The 15,466-nt window shown below is 37.2% G+C and overlaps 3 protein-coding genes across 4 annotated transcripts in view; 1 reads left to right on the forward strand and 2 right to left on the reverse strand.

Annotated features, from left to right (window-relative positions):
• Window positions 1–46: 46 nt before the first annotated feature.
• On the reverse strand, window positions 47–1,155 carry LOC309479006 (uncharacterized protein; the record flags this gene model as incomplete). Its single annotated transcript, XM_082142852.1, has 4 exons — window positions 796–1,155; window positions 610–699; window positions 386–518; window positions 47–56 (listed from the first exon to the last, which is right to left on the reverse strand). Exons 1-4 carry the CDS (start codon window positions 887–889, stop codon window positions 47–49), a joined length of 327 nt encoding a protein of 108 aa, XP_081998978.1. The 5' UTR covers window positions 890–1,155.
• A 689-nt stretch (window positions 1,156–1,844) lies between these two features.
• prph2la (peripherin 2-like a) lies at window positions 1,845–7,631 on the forward strand. Its single transcript, XM_082143325.1, has 3 exons — window positions 1,845–3,586; window positions 5,823–6,069; window positions 7,347–7,631. The coding sequence occupies exons 1-3, from the start codon at window positions 3,006–3,008 to the stop codon at window positions 7,611–7,613; spliced, it is 1,095 nt and encodes a 364-aa protein (XP_081999451.1). The 5' UTR covers window positions 1,845–3,005; the 3' UTR covers window positions 7,614–7,631.
• A 2,445-nt stretch (window positions 7,632–10,076) lies between these two features.
• The window catches only part of ubr1 (ubiquitin protein ligase E3 component n-recognin 1), a 34,311-nt gene continuing 28,921 nt past the window's right edge, over window positions 10,077–15,466 (reverse strand). For both annotated transcript variants that reach the window (XM_082143185.1, XM_082143184.1), the window contains exons 43-48: window positions 15,270–15,378; window positions 14,562–14,618; window positions 14,389–14,466; window positions 14,105–14,275; window positions 12,507–12,608; window positions 10,077–11,527 (exon numbers count right to left, since the gene is read on the reverse strand). In XM_082143185.1, the coding sequence (XP_081999311.1) occupies window positions 11,386–11,527; window positions 12,507–12,608; window positions 14,105–14,275; window positions 14,389–14,466; window positions 14,562–14,618; window positions 15,270–15,378 (659 nt within the window). In that variant the 3' untranslated portion in view covers window positions 10,077–11,385. The remainder of the gene's footprint in view (window positions 11,528–12,506; window positions 12,609–14,104; window positions 14,276–14,388; window positions 14,467–14,561; window positions 14,619–15,269; window positions 15,379–15,466) is intronic.

Consider the following 15,466-nt stretch of genomic DNA (forward strand, 5'->3'; position numbering starts at 1 on the left):
AGAGATGGAAAACCAGTTTGTTAGAGCACTTCATATCCCAACAGTGTCATACTCTACTGTTGTTTACAAACATATTGACATCCTTGGAATTTCCCAGAACATTGTTTTGGTATCTACATATGCATTTCTTTTGTTTTGCAATAGATAAAACACAAAATTAATAATGAATAAAATGAATAAAACAGTGATTTTAAATTGTAAAATAATTGTATAATTGTTTTTTACTTTATTTGAAAAAAATAATTGCAGCCTTGGTGAGCATAAGAGACTATTTTCATAAACATAAAACATTTTTACTGACCCCAAACCTTTGAATGTTGTATATTTTACTGGTGACTTTGCATGTGGTTTGTCAAATAAAGTGAACAGAGACTCCAAGACTGACCTTGTTTCGAGTCTTTGTTTCTTCACTAGGTGGACCAGAGAAAGCAGGTTCTTCAACTTGAGGACCAGTTTATGGACTAGAGCGACAGAGTTTTCATCTACAAACATCCACAAGCCTTTACATCGACCGAAACCTACAATCAGAGAAGAGCCAAGTGAGGTTTATCTGAACACCCTAAACAAAAGCGGTAAACCTCAACGTTTAATAAGATTTCAGCTACTCACAGAGCATTAACAGCTCCTTCTTGGCCAGTTCTGCTGAACTCTGAAGCCAGCAGTTAAAACGGGCCAAACATTCACTCGTATCCCCTTCACCTATAGGAAACAACACATCAAACAATTAATGTGTCAGATCATTGTGATCCATATTGGACTGAGACACAGGTACAATATAAGACACTGAAGTCCTACCTTCAGCACAAAGGCCCCGTAAGCAGCCAATGAGGCCCTTGCTATTGTTGTCTGTTAAAGCTTTATTCCACAAGACCTCTGTGTTTAGCATCATCCTATTTTTCCATAAAGATCCTTCCAAGTGTTTCCACACAGAAATCCTAAAGATATCAACTACCCAATATTTGCTTTAAAAGTTAGACCTTGGTTAAACCATGTTCATGGAAAGGAGAAAAAAGCTATTTTAACTTGTGCATATTCAAATGCTAAATAGTCAATGCTTGTGTATTTTAACAGTTATTCATCTATACAGTAAGTGAAAAATTGTCCAAGCTCATAACTCATAAACATTGTGGTAACCAGTACTCACCAGATAAAGCACCCTTCATCCAGTGCCCTGCATTCAGATCTGCTGACTAGTTAGTATGTGCTTTCCCCTGACTCAATCCCCTTTAGGCCTGAATAATCCTTTGGATTTCATTTGCTGTAAGTACATGTGGTATTACATCAAATATGCATAAAACAGGAGTCGGCCAAGTAAAGAATGCCCATTGTATACAACAAAGCAAACAGCCTCAGAGTCAGGAGTCCCACTTCTAAAAGGGAATTTTAATGTATAGAAGAAAATATTCTAATCCATAAATAGACTGTTTTGTTCAGTTCTGTTGTGTTTTGTTTTGTTCTCTAAAATAAATATATTTTTTAATATTTATCAATATTATTTATCAATAATTTAAATTTTTAGAAAAATAAACAAGGATCTTGTGCACATATGTGTGTTTTGGTACATATAATGTATATATTGCCTGTGTTATGGGAAAAGATTCAAAAGTAATCCCAATTTTTTTTCCTCCATATCTTTCAGGTCTATATTATTTTAAAAGAAACTACAAAATAAAGTAATATGAAAATATATAATATTTGTATTTAAATGGGATATATAAAATACCATAAAATCTGTGCTATCAAATCGATTAATCGTGATTAATCACACACACACACACACACACACACACACACACACACACACACACACACACACACACACACACACACACACACACACACACACACACACACACACACACACACACACACACACACACACACACACACACACACACACACACACACACACACTCCAGTCAGTGAGATTTGTGCTGGTGGCAGAAGGTACTCTTCCAAATCCAACCGGGCTGATTACTGATTAGACAGAATTACGAGAGAGGTCACAGCTGAGTCTGCGGCAGACACTAACACACACACACACACACACACACACATTAGTATTCATTTGCAAACAATGCATTCAGATTGTTAACCAAAAGCTGTAAACATCTGATGGAAAGAAATCACTTGGAATAGGGCGGGATGCCATTGAGGGGTGGAGAGACATGGATGGGTGAGTAGTTATCTGATTATTACTACCCTTGTGCAGGGATCATCTCCCTCACCACTCCTGGCTGAGGACAAGCCCTGTGCCTGTCCATTCAGGTGAACTTATTTTGTTTCGCCTGCTATTTTGAGCTTTCAGTACTCAGGCCAGGAGTATTCTTAGCTTTTTGAAGAGTTATATGGCTGAAAATATTTGCATGGTAACTGTGCCATAGATAACAATTATTGCACAAAAATGTAACCTGAATATATGTGGTAAAATCTAAATCCAAATTTTTTATTTAATATGACTCAATCTCTATCCTTCTATTTTTATGAGACTTTTAAAGGTATGCAATAATGCTCTTCTTGATATTGTCTCAGCTGTTGCTAAGTATGTTTTCTCTCTTTTTTTGCCTCTCAGGCATACATTTGCAAAACAAAATGGAAATAGTTTCAGCTTCACTACGTTTCTAATGGACCTCACATGGCATCTCCAAGGAGTTTGATAAATCAAAATATAAAACGGCTTTGTTTTGCCCAATTATTTTTTTTACTTGTATCTAGTTCTTCTCATTATTTAAATGAATGAGCTGCATGAATGCTGTTTGGCGATTGCAGTTCAAGGTCCTTTATTGATTGACACTCACTAAGTTAGCCTAAGAAGCTAATAGCTAAGAAGCATTAGTCCATTCATGTCATCTTCTGTAAGAACCTTATACACCTCAATGACTTTCATCTCAAATTTCTAATTTAGCTATTTGATTTTTGTACTCCATTAGACTTCCACAAAATCAATGATATAAAGTGTAGGGTTCTCTGAAATTTTGAGGCAGTTCCCGCACACATACTGTAAAATGGCTGTGCTGCCGGTTAGATTCACCAAAACCAAGAGAGACAAACTGGCCCAGGTTTTGTGGGTGCTGAACTGGATTTCCATTGTAACTGGAGTCATCCTCTTTAGCTTGGGGATCTTTTTGAAAGTGGAAATCAACAAGCGGCAGGATCTAATGGTCGAGCGTCAGCTCCAATCTGTGCCAAACATGCTAATTGCCGTGGGACTTATAGCCTGTGCGATTAACTTTTTGGGAGGAAAGATCTGCTATGACTGTGTGGACACCAACAAGTTCTTACGTTGGAAGTTGGTGATGCTCCCGTACATCATTTGTACGTTTTTCTTCACTCTGAGCGTGCTCGTGGGGGCCTTGATGTGCTACAGCATGCTGGGACAGCTGGAGGAATCGCTAACGTTGGGGCTACGTGACGCTATGCGTTACTACAAGGACACGGACACACCAGGCCGCTGCTTCTTGAAGCACACAGTGGACCTGCTGCAGATTCAGTTCCAGTGCTGTGGGAACGAGGGCTTCAGAGACTGGTTCCAGATCCAGTGGGTCAGCAACCGATACTTGGACATGTCTCAACGGGAAGTGGTAGAGTAAGTTGGGCCTGAAACAAACAGTTATATAAATGGTTAATATGTAATTAGTTAGTTGAAATGCCCCTATTATGCTATTTTAAAGGTTCCTAATTTAGATTGGCAGGTCTCCTACAATAGGTTTACATATACATCCAAGGTCTAAAAACAGTTAAATTTTCTCATAATATGAATTACAGCATCACCTGTTTTCTCACAGTGTTGGTTCAATCAAGGATTCAGTCTTACTAAACCTCTCCTTTCCGAGAGCTTACTGTGCTCTGATTGGTCTGATGACCCAGTCTGTTGTGATTAGTCTACTGGTTATAGAGTGTGGAAACAAAACACTATTACCATATCTGAATTTCAGCTCCAGATTTTCCTTAGCCCTTCATACTGATACGAACAGAAACAATAGCGTCGGTTTTCAATTCGAGCGTAGAAAAAAAAGCATCTTCTCGACAACACAAACCAAACTCTTCCAGTCTCAGCTACAACCAGTGGCGGATTTAGCAAATCGGGGGCCCAAGGCGAAGGTATAGGCTATGGGCCCCTCCACATCCAATCTTTAAAAGAGAACGAAAAAATATGTAGGCCTACCGACTGAATGGTGGATAGGCAGGTAAAGCTAATCTACGGGGAAGTAAAGGTTAGAGAGGAGAAAAAAAACATCCCCTTTAAACCCTGCATAGGCTACACTTCTTTACTCCTAAACAGAAACATGTTACAATGTTTACATGGTACAATTTCTGGTAAGCTATGTTTTCTTTTCTTTTTTTTTCTTTCTTTTTTTTTTTTTTTTGCTTGACAAATTTCACCATTTCGATTCAATTCTTGTGATTTGATTCAATATTGACTCATTTGGATAAATATTAGGTAAAGTTTCACAAGATATGCATTACTTTTTCTCAAGAAAAATAGCACTATCAGATGGTATAATTTAAGGTTAAAATAAGTAATATAGTAGCCTACACATATTTAGCCAAATACTCTCTATAGCTCTTTTTTTTTCTAGCCAATTAAATGGCTTTCCTGAGGTAAATGTTATGTGACGATTGTTCTCCAGCTGTTTTACCTCTTTCCGCGGTTAAAAAAACACTTATTGATCAATATTATGAATGAGGAATATACATTTCGGTAAGTTATACTGTATCTTTACTGTATCGCTATAGGAATGTCACATTAAAACGACAAAACGGTATTTATTGTTTGAATTTCGTAATAGAATTGACAGAATCTGAGAGAGCTGAGATTTTTTTCAATATCATGATTCATAAGTAACTGCTCAGTTTTGTCTGTCGATCTCCGTGTCCTCTGCACGATTTTTCTGTGCGTTGGACGCGGGGTTGGACGTTGTTGTTCCTGATCTGTATCTAACAGAAGCCGTAAAAAAGTTTGTCATCTTTGGCAGCGTTCCCAAATACTTATCAGCGTCTTTTCACTTATTTCTTTTATTTGAGCCGCTTGGGTAACTTCGAGATTTTACATTTTCGCGTTTAGACTCGTCTTGCTCTGTTTGTGTATTTCCCAGTCCTCCTGTTACTGCGTGTTGTTTATCTTTTGCGCCGCGCACCTTTACAGACTTTTTGCTTTCCTCCCGATTCCTCCTTTTTTCAGCACCGCTTGGGTAGCTAGCTTCGCATCATTTTTACTCTGTCACTCACTTCTTTTTCTCCGTCAGTTTTTTGGCACAGCCTTGTCACTTTCGCAGATGCGCAGAGATAATGGAATAGTCCAATGTAGTGAGGCGGGGGGCCCCCTCCTGCGACACTAATGATTTGATAAAAATTTTCGCAAATGGTGTTTTAGAAATATATTAAAAAAAAATTTTTTTTTTTTAATTAAGCATTTAATAGGGCATTTTGGGGGCCCCAAGGTAGCTCGGGGCCCAAGGCAATTGCCGACCTTTGCCTAATGGTAAAGTCCGCCCCTGGCTACAACTACAGTGTTTGAGGGCGGGTCAAAGTAGATGTTGTTCACTGGCAGCCAATGAAGATCATAGACTGGCATTATGCAAATGTGTTTCAAACCTGTGTAATTTTGTGTAAGTAAGTCTGGAATTACTGATGATTTATTTCAGGCACAATCAATTCTTTCTTTTGGGTGATAATAACTCTTTGAATCTTTGAAGACCTTTTACATTCACAAACAGCTATATTACACACTACATGAAAGGTCAAATCTGAAAAATCATAATAGGGGCACTAAAATAATAATCTTCTTCTTCTGATTTTGGTGCAATTATAATTTTTTCTAGCCGTCTAAGGAGCAACGTGGAGGGAAAATACTTAATGGACGGGGTTCCCTTCAGCTGCTGCAATGTCAATTCTCCTCGGCCGTGCATTCAGTACCAAATCACCAATAACTCCGCCCACTTCAACTACGACTACCAGACAGAGGAGCTCAACCTGTGGATGAGAGGATGTCGTCAGGCTCTGCTAGATTATTACGCAGACATCATGCATTCTATCGGCCTCACTGTTCTGATCATCTGGCTCTTTGAGGTTAGTTGTGTCAATTGCTTTGGCAATACATTAGGGAAGGATTCAATATTATAACATTTGCAAAGTTTAAGCATGACTTTTAATTTGAAAATAAGAACTTTATTTGATCATTCTCTCACATCGGCCTGGTCAAATGAGTCCACCTAGCAATTCCATCTGCCTTTTAATGGGTACTCTATTCATTACCTTATCAGAAAAGCTATAAATTCGATTTATGATATAAATTATATATATCATGGTAAATTAGTTCCTTAGCCACTACCATACCATACCACCACATCTAGCATACCTCTTGCCTAAAAGAATGCTATCTTATTTTAAAATGCAAAACAATAAAATGTATATATACCCAGAAAAAGATCACCTATTGTACAATATAGCAGCCTACAGTAATGCTAACACACTGTAATAGATAACTAGGCTTAACTGATACAATAAGGTGTGGTCACATTAATGAAATTTCATGGGCAAAAAGGTCCAAGTGTAGCGAAGCATGAAACACTGCTCACAAAGATGGCACTATAAAAACCAAGCAGCTTTTTGTTGAAGATCAAATCAAAGCAAGAAAATCCTGATCACATGGATGACTATTGAAATTACTGGATTTCGCCTGCAAAAATGTGACCGCACCTTTACAAAATGTTGGATTCATGACACCAGTCTTTGAATTTGATTGGCTAAGTGTTGACAGTCCAAAACATTTTCATCCAATCATTGCATTCGGTCCGAATGCAATGATAGGATGTCCTACCTGCCTATCAGCGTATGCATTTGCATACCTCTACACACATCACACATCATCAGCGCCTTCCGTGCCACAAAAAAACAGCCAACTTTTAGTTCCTCCTGATCCAAAACAACGTGTTTTTCCTGCGTTCACGACATGTCATAATTACCATAATTAAGAGATTGGCTGTGCGCGTTCATGTGTTTTGAAGGAGGCATGGCTTTGGAGACACTCTGAAGGGAGGGTCGGATCTTGTGTTTTAAAAGCTAGCTTGCTATTGCTAGCCTCTCCGAAATTGCCCACCCTAGCTTTAAGAATCTGATCCGGTTCTGTGGCCTAATCCCATCCTGGGATTGTACACTCCTTTTATAATCTGCTCTATGCACCAGTCACTCCAATACCTCAGAGTCCTATGTAACGCATGTGAAGCTTCATAGCACTTCAAACAGTATGAATTATAAAATAGTTTCAGTTGAATCAACTTTTTTTATAGGAAAAAGTATCAGACTGCTATCAGTCAAAACAACCTCATCGATTCCTTCTCTGACAGCTCTCAGTTCTTACTGGGGTCCGTTACCTCCAAACGTCCCTGGAGAACGTGCTGCGACAGGGGGACCCCGAGTGCGAGTCTGACGGGTGGCTCCTGGAGAACAGCTTTGTGGAAACCGCTCGCACTAATTTCAACATCATCAAACACCTGGGCAAGTTCAATCAGATCAACACGGCCAGCAATGGAGATCCAAACATCGATAGACCACCTACAGCACATTATGGTCCAGATAATGTGCCTCCGAAGCTTCTTCCCACGAGCAGTTAACCCTCCAGAATGCTCCTTCTGTTCTGCTGAGAAACATTACATAAGCTACAGAGGACAGGACTCTGATGCTATATGACTTAAAGATTATGAAAATGATTAGGTGAAAACTTAGATGGCACTGTAAAGCAAGAACAGAGTGATATCACAACATACTGAAGTTCTATTGTGATTTAATGTGAAAGAACATAAGGCAAAATATCATGGGGCCTTCAAAGTCTTAAAACCTTCTAACTGCCTCTCATCGAGCATGCAACAGTTTCATTAGTGTGTGTTTTAGAGATTCTCATATAAATTGTGATTATCGAAGAGCGTCACTGGATTTGTTTAGAGGAAACACTGTTCACTGTAGGTTTTTAATTAGGGAGTTTCAATATTTCCATAAAACGAATTTTTTTTCAGTATTTCCAAGATTTCAAAAATGTCAGCTTACTCACAAGCCATCATGAATTCTTGTTTCATGCCTTGGTCTCGTGCCTAAAGCCAGGTATTGTAATCACTTGTGAAAACATGATACAAACAGCCTCTAAAAGATTTTTCAGATGTATATTTTAAAGTACACCCATGCCTAAAATGATCTTGAATAATGTAGTGACAATTAATGCAACATGTAAATTGAATTAACTCATCATTAAAACCTTAAAGTGTTGATACCAAGGGTCGTGTGCAGTTCATTGACTTGATGAAACATTTGAAATGTTTTGGTAACACTGTGCTTGAAGTATGTATATATAAAGAATACATTATAAATACAATATTAAAGATATTTAATATATTTTAAAATGTAATTTATTCTTGTGATGTCAAAGCTGACATTTTCAGCATCATTTCTCAATTATTCAATGTCACATGATCCTTCGAAATCATTCTAGTATGCTGATTTGCTGCTAAAGAACATTTATTATTATTATCAATGTTGAAAACTGTTGTGCCGCATAATATTTGTTGAAATCATGATATTCAGGTTTATTTAATACTCTTTTGTAAAAGTATTCACTGAGCTGTGCTACTCAATACAACAATACAAAAAAACAATCATATATTCATAAAGTTGCATTGATGTCTATGAACTACATATTATTTAAAAAATAAAAAGCAGACTTTTTTGCCTTTAGGAAATCTCAAAGCATGCACCAAAGAAACATTTAGATTGTGTTTTTAATATCTGATAGATATACCCACATCAATCACTATTACTGAATTATTTAAATATAATTTTAAAACCTGAATAAACAAAAGCAGAAGTGAAAGCTATTTTCTGTGAATGTGCGAGGCATACGATTCAATAGCTGCTATAACTGGAGGAATAACAAAATGCAGTAAAAGGTCAAATCATTTGATAATAAATTAAAATGATATGATAATACAGGTGCTGGTCATAAAATTAGAATATCATCAAAAAGTTGATTTATTTCAAGAATTCAACTCAACAGGCGAAACTAATATATTATATAGACTCATTAGATGCAAAGTGAGATATTTCAAGCCTTTATTTGTTATAATTTTGATGATTATGGCTTACAGCTTATGAAACCCACGAAATCAAAATCCCATAAAATTAGAATATTACATGAAATCACACAGTAATTACACAGTGATACCATGGTCATTAAAACCAGGTTTTGGTTCTTTTGACAGTGTGGGCAGGTGCAAATCCTGCTGGAAAATGAAGTCAGCATCCCCATAAAGCTTGTCTGCTGAAGGAAGCATGAAGTGCTCTGGAAATGTCCTGGTAGAGACGGCTGCGTTGAGTGGACAGCACAGTGGACCAACACCAGCCGATGACATGGCTCCCCAAACCAACACAGACTGTGGAAACTTCACACTGGACTTCAAGCATCTTGGATTGTGTGCCTCTCCATTCTTCCTCCAGACTCTGGGACCTTGGTTTCCAAATGAGATGCAAAATTTGCTCTCATCAGAAAAGAGGACTTTGGTCCACTGTGCTTTATTAAGTCCAGAGTCAACGCAGCCGTCTACCAGGACATTTTCAGAGCACTTCATGCTGACTTCATTTTCCAGCAGGATTTGCACCTGCCCACACTGCCAAAAGAACCAAAACCTGGTTCAATGACCATGGTATTACTGTGTAATTACTGTGTGATTTCATGTAATATTCTAATTTTCTGGGATTTTGATTTCGTGGGTTTCATAAGCTGTAAGCCATAATCATCAAAGTTATACATGATACATAATAATACATCATAATCATGTAATAAGTCTATATAATATATTAGTTTCACCTGTTAAGTTGAATTCTTGAAATAAATCAACTTTTTGATGATATTCTCATTTTATGACCAGCACCTGTAAGTTTGCAATATCAAGCAGTGCAACTAACAGTTTGTATACACCTAAAATAACTGGAAGTGGATGAGACGGGAAACCTCGACACAATAAAGTTAAAACGGTCGCGTTGAGAATAAGAAGGACAGAATGTGAAGTAAAGGTAGAGCTCAGTCAGCATTGACATGATGTCACTCAGGAGTTTATTTAATGTAAGTAAGAAGTTTAAAAGCACCTTACAACTTGAAACAACCGATGAGTGTGGGGGGGGGGGGGGGGGGGGGGGGGGGGGAAGAAAACGCTGAACTTGGACTGACACTCAAGAAAAACACGTGTTTGATTTAATACATATTGACAAGTGATATATTTGAATTTACCCAACAGGCATTGTTACATGTGATTATTGACCTTTTTTTGTTTATTCATTAATTCACAGCTGCATTCTTATAGTAAAATAGCATAATCTAATTATACATTGTTTTATATACATGTTCAATGTGACATCCACAGCATGAGTGAATCTCATGAAATCCGTCAAGAATATGCCTGGCTCATAAATCACCCCGAAATCAAGAGACATAAGAAAATATGCTTAAATTAAATAATGCCTATTTTTAAGACCATTAAAATCATTTGCATCTAGATATTATTACTTCCCAATTTCATATTACTGCAACAAATCTCAATCTCATTACTGTAAAAAACTGTATATTAACTGTAGCTGTATATTATTAGCATTCACTTTCTAAATTCTTATTCATTCATTATATTTCATTTATACTGAATTATGTTTTTTTTTAATGCATTTTAGTTATTTTTACTGTAATGACAATAACTGGAATTAAAAATAAAAAAGACTGTGGTAAATAGAAAAAATGGTAGTGGCCTTAAACACAGGTGCCTTCATGCAAAACAAAACAAAAAATCTTGATTTCTTCTTCTGACTTCAGGGTGGCATGTGACCCAGACATGTTTATGTGAGATTCACCTGAGAACATAAGTTACAAAACAGCGTCTCGCTCAGAAACACTGGATATTATTTTTAATTTGAGGGCATCTTTGCTTAATAAAGCAGTATAGAGATATATTACATTCACATGAATACATTTCTCACACAGATGAAAGAGCAAACAAGCGGTGGCAGGGTGAGAGGACCAGAATTCACAGAGGTATAAAAGCACGTTTGAGTTTCGTAGTGACACAAGCCCCTCAATTAATCTTTACAACCTGAAAACAAATGCAAAAACACCACACCGAGCAAAAAGAAAAAGATGCAGTGTTATAATGAGTGTAGATCCGCAACCGAAGCCAAATAAATAAAGAGCTGAGAAAGCAAAATGTACTTTGTAAATATCTTTTATGGGCCTGTTAAGTGTGGCTACCCATAATGCACTGACCGCGGTAGTTAAGAGATGTGAGGGTGTTTATTACTCCCTGCATGTCATGCGCAGGCTAACCGAATGTGGCGTGTCTTGCTACTCCTCGGAGCTCAAAGCATCTGCCACTCAAAGGGGAACATGACGTTGAGGACCTCCAGGCTTCGGGCGATTTCCTCCAGGACACAGTGCTGATGCCACATGTGAAGGAGCTTGTGGTAGCGCTCGGGACACAAGTGGAGTGGGTTCCCACGCCTAGCAAAGTCCAAACAAATACGTGTTAGCATGAGTGCTAATAAAGAATAAACAAGACAAAGCACATGATAAAAGAAGATATTGTGTAACTAAAGATTTATATCAGAAATACAGATTAGCATTAGTGCTAATACAGAATAAACAAGACAAAGCACATGCTAAATGATATTATATTTCTACAGCTGAGGGAAGAATTATATCAGAAATACAGATTAGCATTAGTGCTAATACAGAATAAACAGACAAAGCACATGCTAAATGATGATATTGTGTGTAAAGCTTGGGGAAGAATTATAGCAGAAATACAGATTAGCATTGGTGCTATTAAAGAATAAACAAGACAAATCACATGCTAAATGATATTGTATTTCTAAAGCTGAGGGAAGCATTATATCAGAAATACAGATTAGCATTAGTGCTAATACAGAATAAACAGACAAAGCACATGCTAAATGATGATATTGTGTGTAAAGCTGAGGGAAGCATTATATCAGAAATACAGATTAGCATTAGTGCTATTAAAGAATATACAGACAAAGCACATGCTAAATTATGATATTGTGTTAAAGCTAAAGCTAAGGGAAGATTTATGAAGACATTATTTTAGTTTTTTACTACCATTCAAAAGGTTTGGGGTCAATAAGATTTTTTGATTAAAAAATGACAGTAAAGACATTTATAATGAACTTTCTATTCATTAAAGAATCCTAAAGAAATTCAACATTGATAATAATAGGAAATGTTTCTTGAGCACCAAATCAACATATTAGAATGATTTCTGAAGGATGTGCATTAATAAAATATAGCAAGAAACAATATTTATCTAGAAAATTATAAATGCTAATTATAATATTTCTGATCTGATCTGAATATTTCTGACTAAAATGCTAATGAAATATCTTAATATTGATTAAAAAAGAATTCACATTATAGAAAACACCTTATATGTCAACTACACATTCACTAGAATGAACTTTACCCAAGCTGAGGGTCTGTTTCTCCATAATCATCTAGGTAAGGTGCTGGATAGGGACTGCCCCGTGTCTTACTGGCCATCAAGACAATCTCACACTCTCTAACCCTGTTCAGAAAGACACAAACAGAATTATTAGCAATAGTTACTTGTATTTATAACTGGTACGGGCGTCACGGTTCTGTGCGTACAGTCAGACGACGAATACAGTCAGTCACAGGAGATCCACACTCCAATCCAGAAGGGGGCGCGCACGGTAATGCAACGTTATTTGCTGACCGCCACAACAGGAAAAAGCGCAGAAGAAGATGATACGATCTATGTACTAACCAGAGAATGTCTAATAAGGCGAGAAGTTTCACTCTCAGTAAACTTCCGGCTTCTGAACTGGTTGCAGTTCCACTCTGGCTCCACATGAGGGCGCTCACAGTACGAGTGCAGAATGAATGGAGGTCTATGGCTCTATACCAATCAAAATCCACTTTTCTCAGGATATCATTTTTTGTCTAGTAATTTGAATGATGTATTCGAAAGGAGATGCAAAGAAATTACACATTGCTGGGTGTTACATTTTTTAGAGTCACTTATTTGCTTTAAAAAGTGTTTTAAAGTGTCAATGACGTCATACACATCGTACGACCAGAGATACTGCTTTACGGCGATCCTTCAGTCACTTTGGTGCTTTCACGCTCTGCACTTTCTTTTCTCTCGAGGCATCGACAACACAGCTGACACAGGTACATACACAACACAGCTGACACAGGTACATACACAACACAGCTGACACAGGGAAATACACGTGCTTGAAGAGTTTTTGTTTTGTTTGTTTCTGGTCCCGCTTCGGATGCCACAATGCCATCAAGCGGTATCTCAGTCCTTCACTGACCAATCAGCGTTCATTAGCAGAATGCTAGCGTGTTATGGGCAACAACAACTCAACCTGTAAGAAATCGAAAGGACATAAAGTACTCGTTCATTCAACTTTCGACCTATAACCCATGTTGAACTTGCAAAACCTACAATCAAATCTGAGATTTCTCAAGGGCAATCGGGTGAAAGAGACAAATTTAGCCGTCTAGCCCCATAGACTCCCATTCATTTTGCACTCATGGGCGATCGCCCCCAGTGGAACTCTGGTGGAACTACAACCAAAATTCGTTACAATAGGACTTAATAGGGAGTGGGCAGGCTCTCCGTGGACGGGCTCTGGTACTAACCCAAAACAGTAGCCTATACGCTGAGTTTCGATTCATTTTCATGATGCGCTCCACAAGCTTAATGAAAAGGAAAGCGGGATTGAAACTTTACAGTTTCGAATGATGTCTTACTCTTATCATATGACCATAAATGATGGAGTATTTAAAGTTTTTTCTGCTGTTATGAGACAAAATCATTTGGCATTGTGCTGGTTTGTGTCGTGACTCATGGAAGTCTCACTACTACAGTGCAGTGATGCGTGTCCAGGTGTCGAACTGTACCGAACCGTGACCCTTGAACCGAGGTGCATACCGAACCGTGACTCCTGTGTACCGTTACTTCCCTACTTAACAGACATTTGTTTTGTAAAATAAGACACACACAGTAAACTTTCTCCTTCCTCTCACCTGAGAAACATTCCCACTCCAGCCCCACAGACGGCGGCGTGGGCCGTACACGCTCCCACTTCCTCTCCGTTCAGCTGCACCTGACAGCATGAGCTCTGCGCACACAGCATAACCCCACACAGCAGACACAGAGTCGGGTGCTTCCGCTCGTCATCTGATGAGTTTGGGCATCTATGGAAGAAAAATATATAGTCAACACAGGAAACATCCTATTAATCTGCAGAAAATATTCAATTCCCTCAATAGACATTCTAGGCAATCCTTTATTAATAGATAGTACTTACTTAAAGTGACTAGCTTGGTTGAGCAACACACTATAGTCCTCTGGAAGATCTATTAGCCTATTTCTCTTGTGAGGATACCTGAATAACAGTCGAGGAATTCAAAGAAATGAGTGCTTTAATAAAGAGGAAGGGAGTTCACTATCAGTCGGAGGAGAACTCGAGTGTCATCAAACCTGATGATGTGCATTTCTCCTTTGAGGGCTTTGGATATGGCTGTATTCCCACACCACCTGAGACACAGACACAAAGCAATGTTTATAATCAAACTGAATCAATGGATAAATATATGGAATTAGGAACGTTCATTGTTGTCAATTATTAACTATTATCATTATTATTTTAATTATCAACAAAAACTAAACAGCAATAATAATTGTAATTGTTCAATGTATTTTTTTAAATGTAATTATTAGTTCTTATAATTATTATTTGCTTATAATAAACAAAACAACATTTTAAATTATTATTAATAATAAACAATATGTATTATTATAATCTTTTTTTGTACAATAATTTAATTAATTAACAACAACTGAACAGCAACGATAAAACTATTATACTACTTGTATTGCTTTGGTTGTTTGTTTTTATTATTATGATTATCAATAAAGCAGCAGCAACAACAAAAATAATAATATTACTGTTTATTAATAATAATAATAATAATAATAATAAACTACTAAACAGCAACAATAATATATTATTATTGTTGTTTTGTTTATCATTATTATTCATTTAATTGTATAATTATTATTATTATACCAAGTAATGAAGTTCATTAGCAAAAATGTAGGCGATATTGTAGATATGTAGACATGGCTCATTAATACACATATAAAAAATAATAAATAAATTGTGAGCTTGCATCATCTGATCTTTACCTCTTTAATAAGGTAGTTACGACATCCCTGTAGTCTTGAAACAGTTGAAACAGGTTGGATGGTAAGGAGAGGTAACTACACAGCAGAGCGAGCTGACTATCAGGTGATTCTGCAAAGATGAATTATGATTAATAATTGTTTTATACAATTTATACTGATACAGCACTGTGGAGTTTGCTGCTGTGTGCACAATGACA

This window comes from Leuciscus leuciscus (genome assembly GCF_965113295.1).
Source record: "Leuciscus leuciscus genome assembly, chromosome: 17".
Taxonomy (NCBI): Eukaryota; Metazoa; Chordata; class Actinopteri; order Cypriniformes; family Leuciscidae; genus Leuciscus; species Leuciscus leuciscus.